This window comes from Diabrotica undecimpunctata, chromosome 7 (assembly GCF_040954645.1).
Source record: "Diabrotica undecimpunctata isolate CICGRU chromosome 7, icDiaUnde3, whole genome shotgun sequence".
Classification (NCBI taxonomy): Eukaryota; Metazoa; Arthropoda; class Insecta; order Coleoptera; family Chrysomelidae; genus Diabrotica; species Diabrotica undecimpunctata.
In genome coordinates this window covers 49110067-49125126 of record NC_092809.1, presented here as the reverse complement: position 1 = coordinate 49125126, position 15060 = coordinate 49110067, and the positions used below count along the sequence as shown (strand labels likewise).

General features: G+C 34.7%; 2 protein-coding genes across 3 annotated transcripts in view; both read right to left on the bottom strand.

The window, feature by feature from the left end:
* Positions 1-15060, bottom strand: part of dysc (whirlin protein dyschronic) — an 832089-nt gene that overhangs the window by 144741 nt on the left and 672288 nt on the right. The window lies entirely within an intron of this gene.
* LOC140445299 (uncharacterized) overlaps positions 53-15060 on the bottom strand; it is a 19276-nt gene continuing 4268 nt past the window's right edge. Inside the window, exons 2-5 of one of the 2 annotated variants that reach the window (XM_072537246.1) lie at positions 10393-11282; positions 6663-6905; positions 6279-6415; positions 53-319 (exon numbers count right to left, since the gene is read on the bottom strand). In XM_072537246.1, coding sequence (XP_072393347.1) covers positions 176-319; positions 6279-6415; positions 6663-6905; positions 10393-11282 — 1414 coding nt within the window. In that variant the 3' untranslated portion in view covers positions 53-175. The remainder of the gene's footprint in view (positions 320-6278; positions 6416-6662; positions 6906-10392; positions 11283-15060) is intronic. The other variant, XM_072537247.1, reaches the window with a different exon arrangement.

Sequence of the window (15060 nt, the reverse complement as noted above, 5' to 3'; positions counted from 1 at the left end):
ATAATTTTATTCAACATTGAAACTAATGTGGTAAAAAGATTAAAAAAGATAATATATTATTATGTAATATGGATAAAGTAATGATAAAACAGAACTAAGGCTAAAAAGCTTAAAACAAAATTATTGTAAAACAATAAAGTAAAACAAAATATGATTAAAAATGTAAAAGATATGTTCATATCATCGGGAAGCGACGCATTGAATCTTCGATAACGTATGCCAAATATTCAGGATTCTTATCCAGAGCGTTAATCAAATCTGATTTATTTAGGTGAAAGAGTTCACACGCCGTTATGGCAATTACGGTGTTAGTTCTGATCTAGAAAAAAATAAAATTTAGATTTAAATACGTTTACTGCAACAAATAGGAACCAGAGTTGCACAATTATTGCACTTTGCAAATGTGTCGCACCTTGCAGTAGACTAATCCCTTATGCTGAAAATGCCCTAGGCGAATATCAAGCCGGTTTTAGGGCAAACAGATCAACAATAGATCAACTATTCACGCTGAGACAACTTCTAGAAAAGGGTTGGGGGTATAACAGACCCATACACAATCTTTTCATAGACTTTCGACAGGCATATGATAGCGTAGAAAAAAGCCAAGTATGGAATGCCATGGCGGAGCTCTCAATACCAAAGAAACTCATCGCTATCGGTTCAAGGTCCCAAGCTATAACTCGCATATGCAGATGACATAGATCTCGTTGGAGACTTCATCCTATCGACGAAAGACATCTTCAACAAAGTGAAAGGAGCAACAAGTGAAGTAGGGCTGAAGATTAATGAAGAGAAGACGAAATATATGTGTATAAATAGAACGACACGAAGAGACAGAATAGGACAAAATGTGACGATCAACACCTTCAATTTTGAAAGAGTACAACGTTTTAAGTATCTGGGGACCGTAATCACAGCTGACAACGATGTTACTGAAGAAATAAAAGACAGAATCCAATCTGCAAACCGCTGTCTATTTGCACTGGATAAGCTCATAAAATCAAAAAATCTTACAAGAAGTTCAAAGATCAAAATCTATAAATCCATCGTCAGACCTGTAATAACATACGGATGCGAAACGTGGACCATGACCAAAGCAAACGAAGAAAAGCTCAGACGCTTTGCACGAAAAATACTTAGAAAAATTTTCGGACCTCGCCATGACATCACCACAAACCACTATAAGATCAGAACCAATATCGAATTAAAAGCACTCTACAATGACGCCGATATTGTCCAAGAAATTAAATCACAGCGACTAAGATGGGCAGGCCACGTGCACAGACTGCATAACGATAGACTTGTAAAACTGGTATTGGAAGAGATTCCCACAGGCAAAAGACCACTCGGACGTCCCAGAATGCGATGGAGAGATAATATCCAAGAAGATCTCGGAAAAAGGAACATTCCATTTGACCCTAGGTTGATGGAAGACCGAACAAATTGGAAAAAGTTGTACAGTCAGCCAAGACTCACCCAGGGTTGTAGCGTTACGTGATGATGATGATGATGAAATGTGTCGCCTTTGTTTGACGCAAATTTGACTTTTTTTATGTGTCGGAAACTAATTTAAGTAGAAGAGATATAGAAAATTTTCAAGAACATTTTTGCTTAGGAATATTCCTCATTTCATATACAAGTCAATAAAATATAAAAGGAAAAGGAAAAGTCATTTGCCGGATATATTAAGAACTGTAACTATTTAACCGCTATTCAAATCTGGCAAAAAATTATATTGTCAAAACTATAGGCCTATCACCATAATCTTAAACATAGGCAAAATATCAGAAAAAATAATTAAGACTTGTATGGGTTTCAAGAAGGAAAATCCACTGAAGATACCATCTGTGATCTAACAGTTAACATTTACAAAGCTCTTGATAATGCAAGACCAACTCTCTGTATACTTGTAGATTTATCAAAGGCATTTGACACTGTTTTACATAAAATATTGCTAAATCACCATCATGAGTGGCTCGACAATCCGTTGAGGATCTTGGCTTGCTCACAAAGAAGTCGCCACTACTGTCGATTCCTGGCAACTTCCCTCCATCTTTTAACCCCTAGAATCTGTAGGTCTTCTTCCACATCATCAATCCATCTCATTCGTGGTCATCCTCTGCTTCTTGTGCCCGCTGGTTTTGAAAATGTTAATCTTTTGGTGTATTCATGATCTGACATCCTAGCAATGTGTCCAGCCCATCTAAGTCTCTGCACTTTAACGAATTTCACAATATCTGGATCGGTGTATAACTGATATAGTTCAAAGTTGTATCTTCGACGTCATAGCCCATTTACATTTACGGCCCCAAAAATCTTTCTAGGAATTTTTCTCTCAAAAATACCAAGAAGTCTTTTATCATTTTGAGATAAGATCCACGTTTCAGCCCCATATATCAAAACTGGTCTTATTAAGATCCTGTATATATTAAGTTTTAGTGCACGTTTTATATTTTTATTTTTTAAATGTTTCTGGAGGCCGCGAACAGTTCTGTTTGCTATTGCTATGCGTCTTTTTATTTCGTCGCTTGTCGTGTTTGTTGCGTTTACTAGCGATCCAAGATATGTAAATTCTTTGACTTGCTCAAAGGTATGGTTGGTAATTTAAATTCTTTCTTGGATATTTCGAGGCTTTTTAGAAACCAACATATATTTGGTTTTTTCCTCGTTTACCACAAGTCCTAATTCACTTGCTGCGTCCGCAAGCCTGGTAAACACTGCACCATGTCTCTCATACTTCTGCCCACTATAACTATATCGTCAGCGAATGCGAGAATTTGCGTCGATCTATTAAAAATAGTTCCATTCATTCTAATATTTAATTGTCTGATTGCCTTTTCCAAGGCAATATTAAAGAGCAGACACGCCAACGCGTCCCCCTGTCTTAGACCAATATTAATGTCAAAGAACGCAGATTTTTCTCCTTCAATTCTAACGCATGCGTTTACGTTTTTCATTGTTAGTTGAGTTAACTTAACTAACTTAGGTGGGATCCCAAAGTCTATCATTGCATTATATAATGCAGTTCTTTTCACACTGTCATAGGCTGCTTTGAAGTAAATGAAGAGATGGTGTGTTTCTATGTTATATTCAAAACATTGCTAAATAAACTTAAAAATTATGGTATTATTGGGTTTGCATATAACATCCCAGAAAGTTATCTTCTAAACAGGCAACAACATGTTTATATAGATGAAGAAATTAGTAAGGGAAGAAATATATCATACGGAGTCACGCAAAGAACAGTTCAGATAATGATCTGTTCAGACTAAATATTATAGGTAAGATAATAAGCTCTGCAGATGACACAGCTATTTTCTATGATACAAATACGTGGAGTATATATTTCTATGGTCTACAACAGAAGGAAGTATAGTACGTACAGTTTAACAAGCGGTACTGCCAAAATCACATTAAAAGTGTGTTACAAGAACTTCATAGCAGCTTTTCGGAAGGACATTTCGGAGTTAAAAGAACACTTTCCAGAGTTCGAGACGTATTTTACTAAATCAATTGCCGCTGATATGTTGGTGTAATAATTGCGATTTATGTATAGTAGAAAAGGCCATAAAACATGAAGTCTTAGTAAAATGGCACAATAGCCTTCCGGATAACGTTTCTAACGACTTGCAGTAGATATTATCGGTCCACTTTCGATCACAGAGAGAGGGAACAAGTACTTAATGGTCGCAATTTATTAATTTTTATAATGGCCAGAAATTGTATTCCTTTCTATTCAATAAGTGACTACAGTAGCAGAAGCATTTATAGCACACATCGTATCACGGCATGGAGTTCCTTTAGCGTTACATTCTGATCAAGGACGAAATTTTGAATCATAGTTATGGTAAAAGTTACTGAAAATCCTCCGTATTAAAAAAACTTGCACTAGATCTCCCCATCCGCAATCAGACCGAATGGTCAAAAAACATAATAGAACTGTATGTCAATACTTGTCCATTTTCGTCACTGATAATCAAAGAGATTGGAATACTTTAAGTTCTTTATTCCTGTTAGCCTATAAAAGTTCCGAACATGAAGCAACAGATTATTTTCCATCGATGATTATCACCAGAAGAGAAATGAAGCTTCCTCAATAACTTATTTTTTGAACACTGTCTCCCTGCGAAAAAGGAACGTGACGTACATTAAAAATTTGAAAGAAAAATTGGAAAAAAAACCTATGAGTTTAAAGCTTCAAAGTGATAAAGTCAAGGCCAGACTCGACATGCATGCTACTAGTACAAGTTTAAAAAGAGGTGACCGAAAGAGGAAAGTGGAGACAGGACTTTGTCCGAAACTTCAACGAAATTATGAAGGCCCGTACACCGTCATGCAGAAAATAAACGATCTAATCTACCCAATTCGGTTTTCGGCTAGAAAAACCCAAGGTAGTTCATACCAAGAGACTAGCTCCATACCATGGAACTGATCCAACGTGTTGGCTTCAATCGATCTCTGATAGTCGTTATTCGAGGTGAATAACTATAAAGGAGGGGGCAGTGTTACGAGAGTTCCGTAAGATTTATCTCACATAGAAAAAGTCACTTGACGAAAAAGAAGAAGTAGTTCAAAAACATTCAAGATAACATCGAAAATTCATTAAGTGTCTAGTGCAGTTTGGAGTTTCTTCGTCTTCACATGCCATATCAGAGTTATCAGACGTTAGCGATCACCATTGCGAAGGCTTCTCAATGTTCTGCCACACGGAATAATTGTCCTGCATTTGATATCTTAGTCCGTTCTCGAATGTTTTTTAACCAAGAAACCTGTTCTCTTCCTAGACCTCTACGGCCCTCTATTTTACCTTTAAGGATCAGTTGTAATATTCTATATCAATTGTGTCTCACTATATGTCCCAGATAAGACATTTTCCGATGTTTAACAGTCTTTAGCCATTTTTTATCTTTGTGGACTCTTCTTAGTACTTCCTCACTAGTTTTTCTTGCTGTCCAAGGTATCTTCAGCATCCGTCTATGAATCAACATTTTCAATGCTTCAATTCTATTCATACTTGATACTTTTAGTCTCTACACTTCTGCTCCATGAAAATACAGACCAAATATAGAACATAACCATTCTTTGTCTTAGTTCTAAACTGAGATGATTATTGCAAAGAAATATCTTCATTTTCATAAAAGTAGTTTTAGTAATTGCTATTTTTTTAAATTTTTCAACTGGACTCCATTTAATTGAAGCTCTCCATCTGTATGTGGGTTACGACTAAAGACTAACAATTTCGTTTTGTTTGAGTATATTTTAATGCCCATTTTCTCTCCTACTTCGTGAATACGATCAAGCAGAATTTGGAGACCTTCGATATTTTCTAACGGAACTACTGTATCGTCCGCGTATCTAATTATATTAAGTAGTTCCCCGTTGATTTTGATTCCATATGGCTATGTTTTAAGTGCCTTTTTAAATAGCTGGTCTCCAACATTAAACAATGTTGGGAACAAAATGCAACCTTGTCTGACCCCTCTTTGTATGGAGATTTCGTCGGTGTAATTGTCTCCAATTTTTACGATAGCAGTTTGATTCCAGTACAGATTTTTGTCATCTATTCCTATATTTTTTACCATCTGACTTAATTTCACATGCTGTACTTTATCGAATGCCTTTTTGAAGTCAACGAAGCATGCAAATACATATTTTCTTAGACAGTGTAAACAGTTGAATTTTTAGTTTTGAAGTTTATAGCTGTAAGTGTGTAAAAGTATTGAACGTAAGTTGGTGCCCAATAAAGTTTTTTTTCAAGAAATGCTGCAAAATTATCGGAAATATTTTTGAAGTAGCAGTAAACTTGACTTTGTAATCTACGTATTAAAATCAATCAAGTAGCCAAGTTTCAGCGTGTTTCAACTATTTTTATACGAATAATTTCTCTGTCTGCTCACTGCGCCGACGAGTAAAATCTTTCTGGCCTTGAAGAATTGTAGCTATATGTTTATATGAAATAGAAAATTGTGTCCATTTATTATTATTTTAGGTGGAATAACATGGATCATCAGGGGGTTTGGGGAAATCAGTATTGGTCATGGATAAAATCCACATTTTCTCGCCTTATTTAATTACATAAAGTTAAAGATAACAAAAACAAATGAAGGCAGAAGATTAAAAAAAGGAGAGTGTACAATTGTTGTTGTATTGATCTGAGAAAGTTATATAAAGAGACTCATTACAAAATTCGGAAGGACCGGTCGTCCCAACGTACAGCGAATCGTGGTGAAGGCGTTCGGATAATGCAGTATAGCAAAAATTATGCAATTTTGATTTACCTCATTTATTAGCATATCTCTTTCACCAAAGCAATCTCCGTCATCAAGATGAGCAATTTCTAAGCCAGTTGCGTTGTAAACTGCTAATGTACCATAATAAACAAAGTACATACTGGATGCAGGTTTCCCACCTATCACTAGAAAAAAGTAAATATTTAACCAAGTCCAGCAAAGGCAGCAAAATATAATGGAAACTCGGTATAAGACCTTAATCAGTTCCTGATGTATGAAATTCTACTAAACACAAATATGAAACCGATCTTTTCTATAAGAACTTATGTAAATATGATCCATTCTTATCTAAAAAGAAAAAACCAAGCGTCTCGCATAATAAAAAAATCCTGGATGATTGTTGTACAATAAAAATAAAATAATTATACCTACCTATAATATCATCTGGCAAAAATATTTCTGATTTCAATTTGGTTACCAACTTAACGAGGATATTTCTAGATAAATTCTTCAAAATTTCCGCTTTTTTCAAGTAATTATGTACAATATTTATCATTATCTGTTCCCTTAGAGTCGTCGAAACCAAGTAATTGATATGTCTTTCATTGTAAAAATTGTTTTCGAATTTAAAATTGAAGTACACCATAATTTTTTCCTTAATCTTTAAGGGTAGTCCTGAAATTTTCATGTATATATATTAAATTTTTATGTATGTATATTAATTTTCATATATGTATATATAGGAACACGATAAATAGGGTAACAATGGAAGGAGGCTTTTCAAGACAGTTCACAGTGAATAGAAGTTTAAAACAAGGGGATCCGCTATCAACGAATTTATTCAACCTAGTATTCGAACAAATCATAAGAAGATCAAAAATATGAGTACAAACAGGACTCTTTTCAATGGCAGGGAACAGTGCATAGTGTACGCGGATGATGTGGTGATACTAGCGAGAACAAAAAAACATTTAGAAAAAGTTTTCCAGGAATTTGAAGAAGAAGCGAAAAGATAAGGCTTAATAGTAAACCAAACAAAACGCAATATATGGAAATGAGAGGAAACATAAAAATAATAACAAATATATCAAAATGAAAGGAGCAGGGACTCTATAGTTTTGAAAAGGTGTCACAATTTTTACACTTTCAATTTCAATCATAACGAACATGGGACAAGAAGAAAAAGAGATAGACAGAAGATTAATAAAGGGAAGCAGAGCGATAGGATCACTAAATTTGTTACTGAAATCAAAAAATGTGTCAAGAACAGCTAAACTGCGAGTCTGCGAGACAGTAATCAGACCCACAGTAATGTATGCCAGTGAAACGTGGATTGTGAACCAGCAGGAAGAAAAGAAAATAGAGATCTGAGAAAGAACGGTGCTCAGAAAAATCTTGGGAGGAATAAAGACGGCAGAGGATATTTGGAGAAAACGAGCGAATAAAAAAATATTGAGGATGTATGGAAAACCAGCAATTACGGTAAAAATACGAGCCTAAAGAGCTAGATTACTTGGTCATATTATACACGAATGCCAGAGAATCGAAATGTTAAAACAATACTGAAGAAGGGAGAAATGGAGAAAAAAGAAGAGGACGTCCAAAGAAGAAATGGTTAAAAGCAGTAAAGCAAGACTTGCCAGAAATAGACGTGAGAAATAGGAGAGAGAAAGCAAGGGACCGAAAAAAATGGAGGGAAATAATCAAGTTTTTAGAAGCTAGGGGCCTACAAGACCGATAGCGCTGTTATATATGCTATATATATATACATATATATATATATATATATATATATATATATATATATATATATATATATATATATATATATATACATAAATATAGTAGGTATCGGCATAACTCACAACAAAGAAAAAAAAATATAATAAAATATGTGAATAAGATGGAATGCAACAGTATATATGTATTTCTGACTATTGGTCATCTTCAGTACGGTATAGCCAAGTTAGAAAAGGAGCATGTTAACTTGGGAAAAGATCACTAGAGGAGCAATTCGACCAATTTGTGGCAACAATGTTAGAAGACTCTGAGGATTCCAGAGCAACAACTAACACATGAGGAAGTTAGGCTACCTGAGGAAAGGAATGCCAAATGCAAATCAAACCAGAGCAATGGCGCTAAATTGGTTTAATGCATGTGAATCAATGTGACTAACAATAAATTTTCACAAAAATTAAAGTAATGGTGACTAGCAAAACCGATGAAAATTGTCGCATTAACCTAAATAACACTCAATTAGAACAAGTTCACAAATTCAGATATTTAGGAGTACTAATAAAAGATAAGTAGGATCCAGATATAGAAACAAAAACAAATAGAACATGTACAATAAATGGAAGCAAATTATCTATAATCGAAGACTACAATAAGCTTAGACATCCGAATTAGGGTTATTACGTTTGGTCAGTCCTTCTGTACGAAGTTGAAGCCTAAACATTAAAATTAAATACCATGACACGGCTAGAAGCCTTTAAAAAAAAAAAAATTAATACATAATTACATTAAATTGCGCATCGTCGTGACGCGTTTCATTGCCGGTCGGTAGTTACACACAACGCAAAAGTCTAAGGATATTTTAATAATTTGACAATACCAATGACAGAAATTTCATGACCATATAAATTTGCTTGTACTATAACTGTTGATACAGGCACTCACTTCTTATCAAAAAAAAAAAAATTGTAAAACTGATAGCAATACGTGTTTTAGAATGTTTTTTATAAGGGACAAATAAATCGAAATTTTTATGTTTTGTTTATTTTTAATTTTAGTCACTTTATACCATTCTTGCTTAATAGGTGGGTTAAAGATATTGTCTTTTTACCATGCAACGACAACATTTAACGTTGGACGAGATGAATAGAGCCGTGGGCCTACTTCAAGCTGGTATGCGACAAACTCAAGTTGCTGACCAGCTGGGTGTCTCCCAAAGCGTCGTAAGTCGCTTGTGGCGTCGGTTTAGAGACACTGGGAGTTCAGCCGAGCAATATCCAGGACGTGGTCGCTCTACAACCGTCGCTCAAGACCGATATTTAATTTTAAATGCCAGAAGGCCGCCAACAATCACAGCACCCGAGCTGGTTAATGAATTACAGCTTGTACATAATGTAACAATTAGGAGCAGTACTTTGAGGAATCGTCTCTATGAAGCCAATCTTCGTAGTCGGCGACCACTGAGATGTCCACCTCTATCTAGAGGCAATCGCGCTGCAAGATTAACCTGGTGTCAAGAGTTTCAGAATTGGACTGACAATGACTGGGCCACAGTTTTGTTTTGTGCCGAGTCTAGATACGGATTTCATCTAGATTCTCGTCGGACAAGAGTTTAGAGATGACCTGGAAATGAAGAACGATTACGACATCTTCAAGAAATGTATGCATACAGACGTGGTGCATTAATGGTATGGGGCGGAATCATGATTGACGGAAGAACTGACCTCATTTTCCCACGTAGCTTTCTCACAAGTCAGCAATATATGGACACTATTCTTGAACCTGTTGTGCGCCCGTTTGCTGCTGCTGTTGGAGACAATTTTTTACTTTATGCATGATAACGCTCGACCACATGTTGCGCATATTGTAACAAACTGGTTGGATAACGAGGGTATTGATGTATTGCCGTGGCCAGCACAATCACCGGACTTGAATCCCATTGAGCATGTATGGGACATGCTCCAACGAAGAATTACTCCACATATGAGCAATATCTACAATAAGTTTCAATTAAAAGAGCTTCTGAGAGAACAATGGGTACAAATACCTCAAGCAGACATTAACAATATGATTCGGAGCATGAACAGTAGATGTAGAGCTGTGATAAACCAACGTAGTAGCCATACTTTATTTTAAGTTTATATTTCGTATTTTTGACATTTTATGGTGATATGTGAAACATGGGTGATTTGCAATATATTTTTTTTTGCTCCAATTTTCTGTTTTTTTTTGCAATTTGTGGTTTTTGACATATTAAACAACAATTTAAACTACAAATTTTGTATTACTTTTTTTAAGTTGATTACAGATAAACAAAATACCTCTATTTATAAAAATATCCCTAGACTTTTGCGTTGTGTGTATAATAATATTGTTTACTTTATTTGATTAAACCATATATATAATAGAAGTTTCTACTATGGCTTACCTCGATAGCTTATATATTCCTTAAATTGTTTCATTAAATCTTCGTTTTTACTTTTTGCACTAAAATACTTATTCCAAACCTGAAACACTTGGGCGTGCAAGAAAAGATGAATGAAGAAACCGCAAAATATGCCAATTGTTACCAAAACTACCAAAATGTGGTTGTACAGTGGCTCGAGACCCTCACTGACTAAGAAAAGTACTAAAGTAGCGGACAAAAAGTCTGTTCTAGAGTTGTTTTCTATTTCGTAATCTGTGTAAATATCATTGTAGTAGGTTAATATGAATATTCCTGAGTATAGAAACATCACTACGATTACGTATATAAGAAACGCTTTAAGAGCTTTAAAATGATAGCTTGTGTAGTTTCTGTAGTTTTTTATAAGTTCAAAGGCATCTAAAAGACGTTTGATTCTTACGATTCTAAACAATCCAAAACATCTCATATAAATGACGTAAGGATTGTTGGTAGTTACAAAAAGTAAGAAGGACAAATTCGGTGACAGTGCTATGAGATCGAAAATAAAATACGTCTTAATATACCTAAGTGCGATTTTCTTGTGGCTCAGTATGGTCTTATGCATCGCATTATCATAGTAACCCTCAAAAAAGCAGTGAATCAGATCTATAACATAAATCATATCTCCAACCCCTCTACGAATATGAAAAAGATGAATATAATCGTCGGATATAAAAAGAGTACTAAAAAAAGTTACGAAGAACATGTATAGATATACCCAGGCCATTATACATTCCCAATACAAATTTATCATGCTAAACGGATGAATAGTTCTTCGGTAGTTTGTTAAATGTCTCGTTTCTTCATGTTTCCTGGCACTGGACGATTTGTAATATTTTTGAGTTGAGGGATGCTTCGAATTTATGGTTAATCTAAAAAATTGAATAAACAATGGTCAATCTAAAAATTTAATAAACAATGGTTAAAGCTAAAGGGGTTTTATGTGGAGAGGGGGAGAGTATTAGTCAAACAGGTAGGTAACTACAGACCACGAGGAAAAAGAGACGTAAGTAGGCCAAAAAAAATTGTCTAAAAAGAAGACGGAACACACTATTAGCCTAATCCTTGATGTACAGAAGAAGAAAAAAGGGAAAAGATCTTATCTTGTGGCATGTGACTTTGTTTTCCTTGATATAAGCAATTCTGTTTCTTCTTCAGCGGATTGTTGCTTCTATGGACAATTTTTGCTTCTAATGGAAATTGCTATTGCTAATTGCTCGCACGTTTTGCGAGATATTACTTCTTTACCACTTGATGATTCTTCCCTTGTTATTTTAACGACTGTTGTGTCCGCCATTATATTATCACGTTTTTTTTATATAGTTTTCACTCGTTTATACTCTATACGTTACAGTTTGTTTACTCCTTATTCGGTCTCTCAGCGTGTTTTCTTCTGGGTATTGTTATTTCTGATGTTTCCAGCACTTCTGATGTGTTGGTTATGCCATATAGTATTATTAAAGCATCCTGCTCATTTATTTGCTCTTGGTACTTGATCTCTTACTTGTTTTTCAACATCTCTATTGCATCCTCAGCGTAGCAGGGAATTTTAATTTCATTATTTCCGATTCTGTATCATCTTCTTTTACTGACACTACATTATGACTTCATCTATGATTAGATTGAATAGTATAGTGCTTAGTGAATTATTATCTACTTCCATTGCCTGTATCTATAAGTTCCGTAAGTTGTTCATCTATTCTGGCTTCCAGCTGATTGTTTTCATGGACGTTTTCAATTGTTTTTATAATATCCAGTGGGATCTCTTTATTATACAAGCAATCTATTACATATGTTTAGGAAGAAAGTAGAAAGCTTAAAATGCGTAAATGATAAAAACATTAGACATTATAGTAGACTTTGTTTAACACAAAAAATACAAACGCTAAAAACTGCAGTAAATACAAAACATCACTAACAATTCATGTTCCCAAATTATTCCTAACTACAAGAAGGAATAGATATTGTTACGATAAATTCTGCCCCAAAACCGTAAACATATTTATTACTAATATTCTCAATCATTCACGTATTTTCTAGGTAATTCCTACCTGACACACGATGGGTCCCCCTCCGCTATAAAAACAACAATCGAACTTTCTGGAGACGAGCCGATGTAAAAGTACCAGTTTTGAGACTATTCGCCGCTCTGTCTAGTCGAGAAGGCCATCGACTTTTCTAGTCTAACGGTATTGGGTATATAACAGAACCTTTTTGGAGAAAACGGGCAGTCAGAAAAGAAGATCGCGACGCGTTTCAAATGTAACATCCATACAGATAAATTATGTAATTATTAGTCAAATAAATTGTTGTACAGTGGTTTAATAAATTGATATAAATTATCGTGTTTTAGTAAATTAAAATAAGAACAATAAATTAGAATTAATAAAGATATAACAATATCTTTGGGAAACTACACTCAGAAATTACTAAAGTCGGCAGAGCTCGAGAAATCATAATCATGGGAGACTTAAACAATGGGACAAGTAGAAAACAACACAATACAGTAGTAGGTAAATTTGGTGAGGACACTGAAGTCATAAGTGACTAACGTTTATAGCAGGCGGGCCAAATTTTATAGGTGAGATTTGCTAGCGGGCCGCACATTTTATTTTTCAATATTTAAATTAGAAATAACTGGTTCTTATTGAGATATAACAAAAATGATAATAAAACAGATCACTGAAGTAGATTAAAGTTACATACTTAGTTAAAAAATAATAATAAAAATAAACAAAATTTAGTAAATTTTAGTGACACATCTGATTTTATTTATCAGAACTAAGTACATCAATGTTGATATCGATTGATGTTGTGGCTACCTGCAAACAGTTTTCCAAATGAACAACAGTGATTCGTTTTCTCATTCGTAATTTACTATGCTTTATTCGGCTAAAAAGTTATTCACACCTGTAGGTCAGAAAAAAATTAGATTTAATTTAAATGCAGGGCTCCCGCCATCTGCTTATATGTATTTCGACTTTATCAGATCTACTCAGGGCGACTTATGCAGAATCTCTCCCGTAATAAAAGAATACTTATAAAAATAATTATATAGACGTTTGAGATTTAATTTCCATGCAGGGCTCCTGCCACCCACTCATACGTATTTCTACTTGTAAGTATTTTCAAATAGAAAAATCATCGACAAATCATATTTGTAAAATGTTGGATATTTCTCCTTGTCCTATGTTTCTTAAAACTCTTTCAAACCAACCGGATTAAATTTCTCCTTTAGCTGGGTATCACAGCACATTTTACAATGTTCCATTTGTAAAATTTTTGGCAATAAATTAAAGTTTAAAGAGAATGGTGTTGCAATTCAGCAAAAAGCACACGATGTTTTTTAAAATCTTAAAATCGCTTTTTGAATTCCAAGCTCAAGTCGGATATTCATCATCATCATCACCCAGCCCTTTGCGTCCACTGCTGAACATAGACCTCCATCATTTTTGTTCATTGTGCTCTATCTTGAGCACTTTTCATAAAATTTTTTGACATTTTCTTGAGATTGTCAGTCCAACAAATAGGGGGTTTTCCTTTACTTATTTTGTCTAACCTCGACCTCCACTCAAGCAATCTCTTCGTCCACCTTTCATTACTGATTCGGGCGACGTGTCCTGCCCAGTTTCATTTCAGTGTGACAATTTGGAAAATTACGGTTAAATTTGTGACGTCCGCCTGTAGCAATAATTTAGGAAAGTGAGTGAAGATATTTGTCCTTAACTGTTGGTTAAGTTTCATTTTAAATTCGGAAATAAGATCCTAGATGCTATTAATTGGTAGATTTTTCCCTTTAGACGAGTATTAACCACATCTGGATAGCTAACTATATCGACCAGAAATGCAATTGCTAATCCACTCCTTGTATTCAAATTCTGGCATACTTTTTGACTTGCTTGCAAACACTCTTCAACATTTTAGCACGGCTCATCCATCTTACTTCTGCACAAAATGTAACGTGATTATACTGTAAATTCAAAGACTTAAGAAACTCTTGAAACTGACGGTGATTCAACCCTTTAGACTCAATAAAGTTCACCTTTTTTGATGACCACCTTCATGACATGATCCATTTTAAGGAATTTTGCACATAAATTCTGATAAATAATGCAATGAAAATTTAGAATCGAAGTATTACCAACTTTGCAGGCCTCATTTTTATTAATTTTACTAAACCTTGTCGGGCTCAACAACATCGGAATTTTTAAAAACCTCGAGCAGATCGGTGGCGCGCTCTTTAAAATCAGCTTAACGTTGTGATTGTTAAAACAAATATATCATAGAAGAACTTGTCATGACAGTTGAACCATATTATGTGCTGAGATACTTTCTTACATATGATATGATACGCACTACGCACATTGGAATGTTCTTTTGGTGGTTTCTGTACATTGAAAGAAAAAAATGTGTGGATGTTCTCCGCAGGCCTGCGAGCCTCGGGTAAATGATAATAGTACTAAACTAAGAGACCTATGTGAACAAAACGAAATGAAAATTGCCAACGGGTTTTTTTCAACACCGAGATGTATACAAATACGTGAATACACAAAACACGAGGTCTACAATCTATCATAGACTACACAATAGTAAAACAAAAGACAAACATGATTTTACAAGATGTACGAGTATACAGAAGAGCCACTTGTG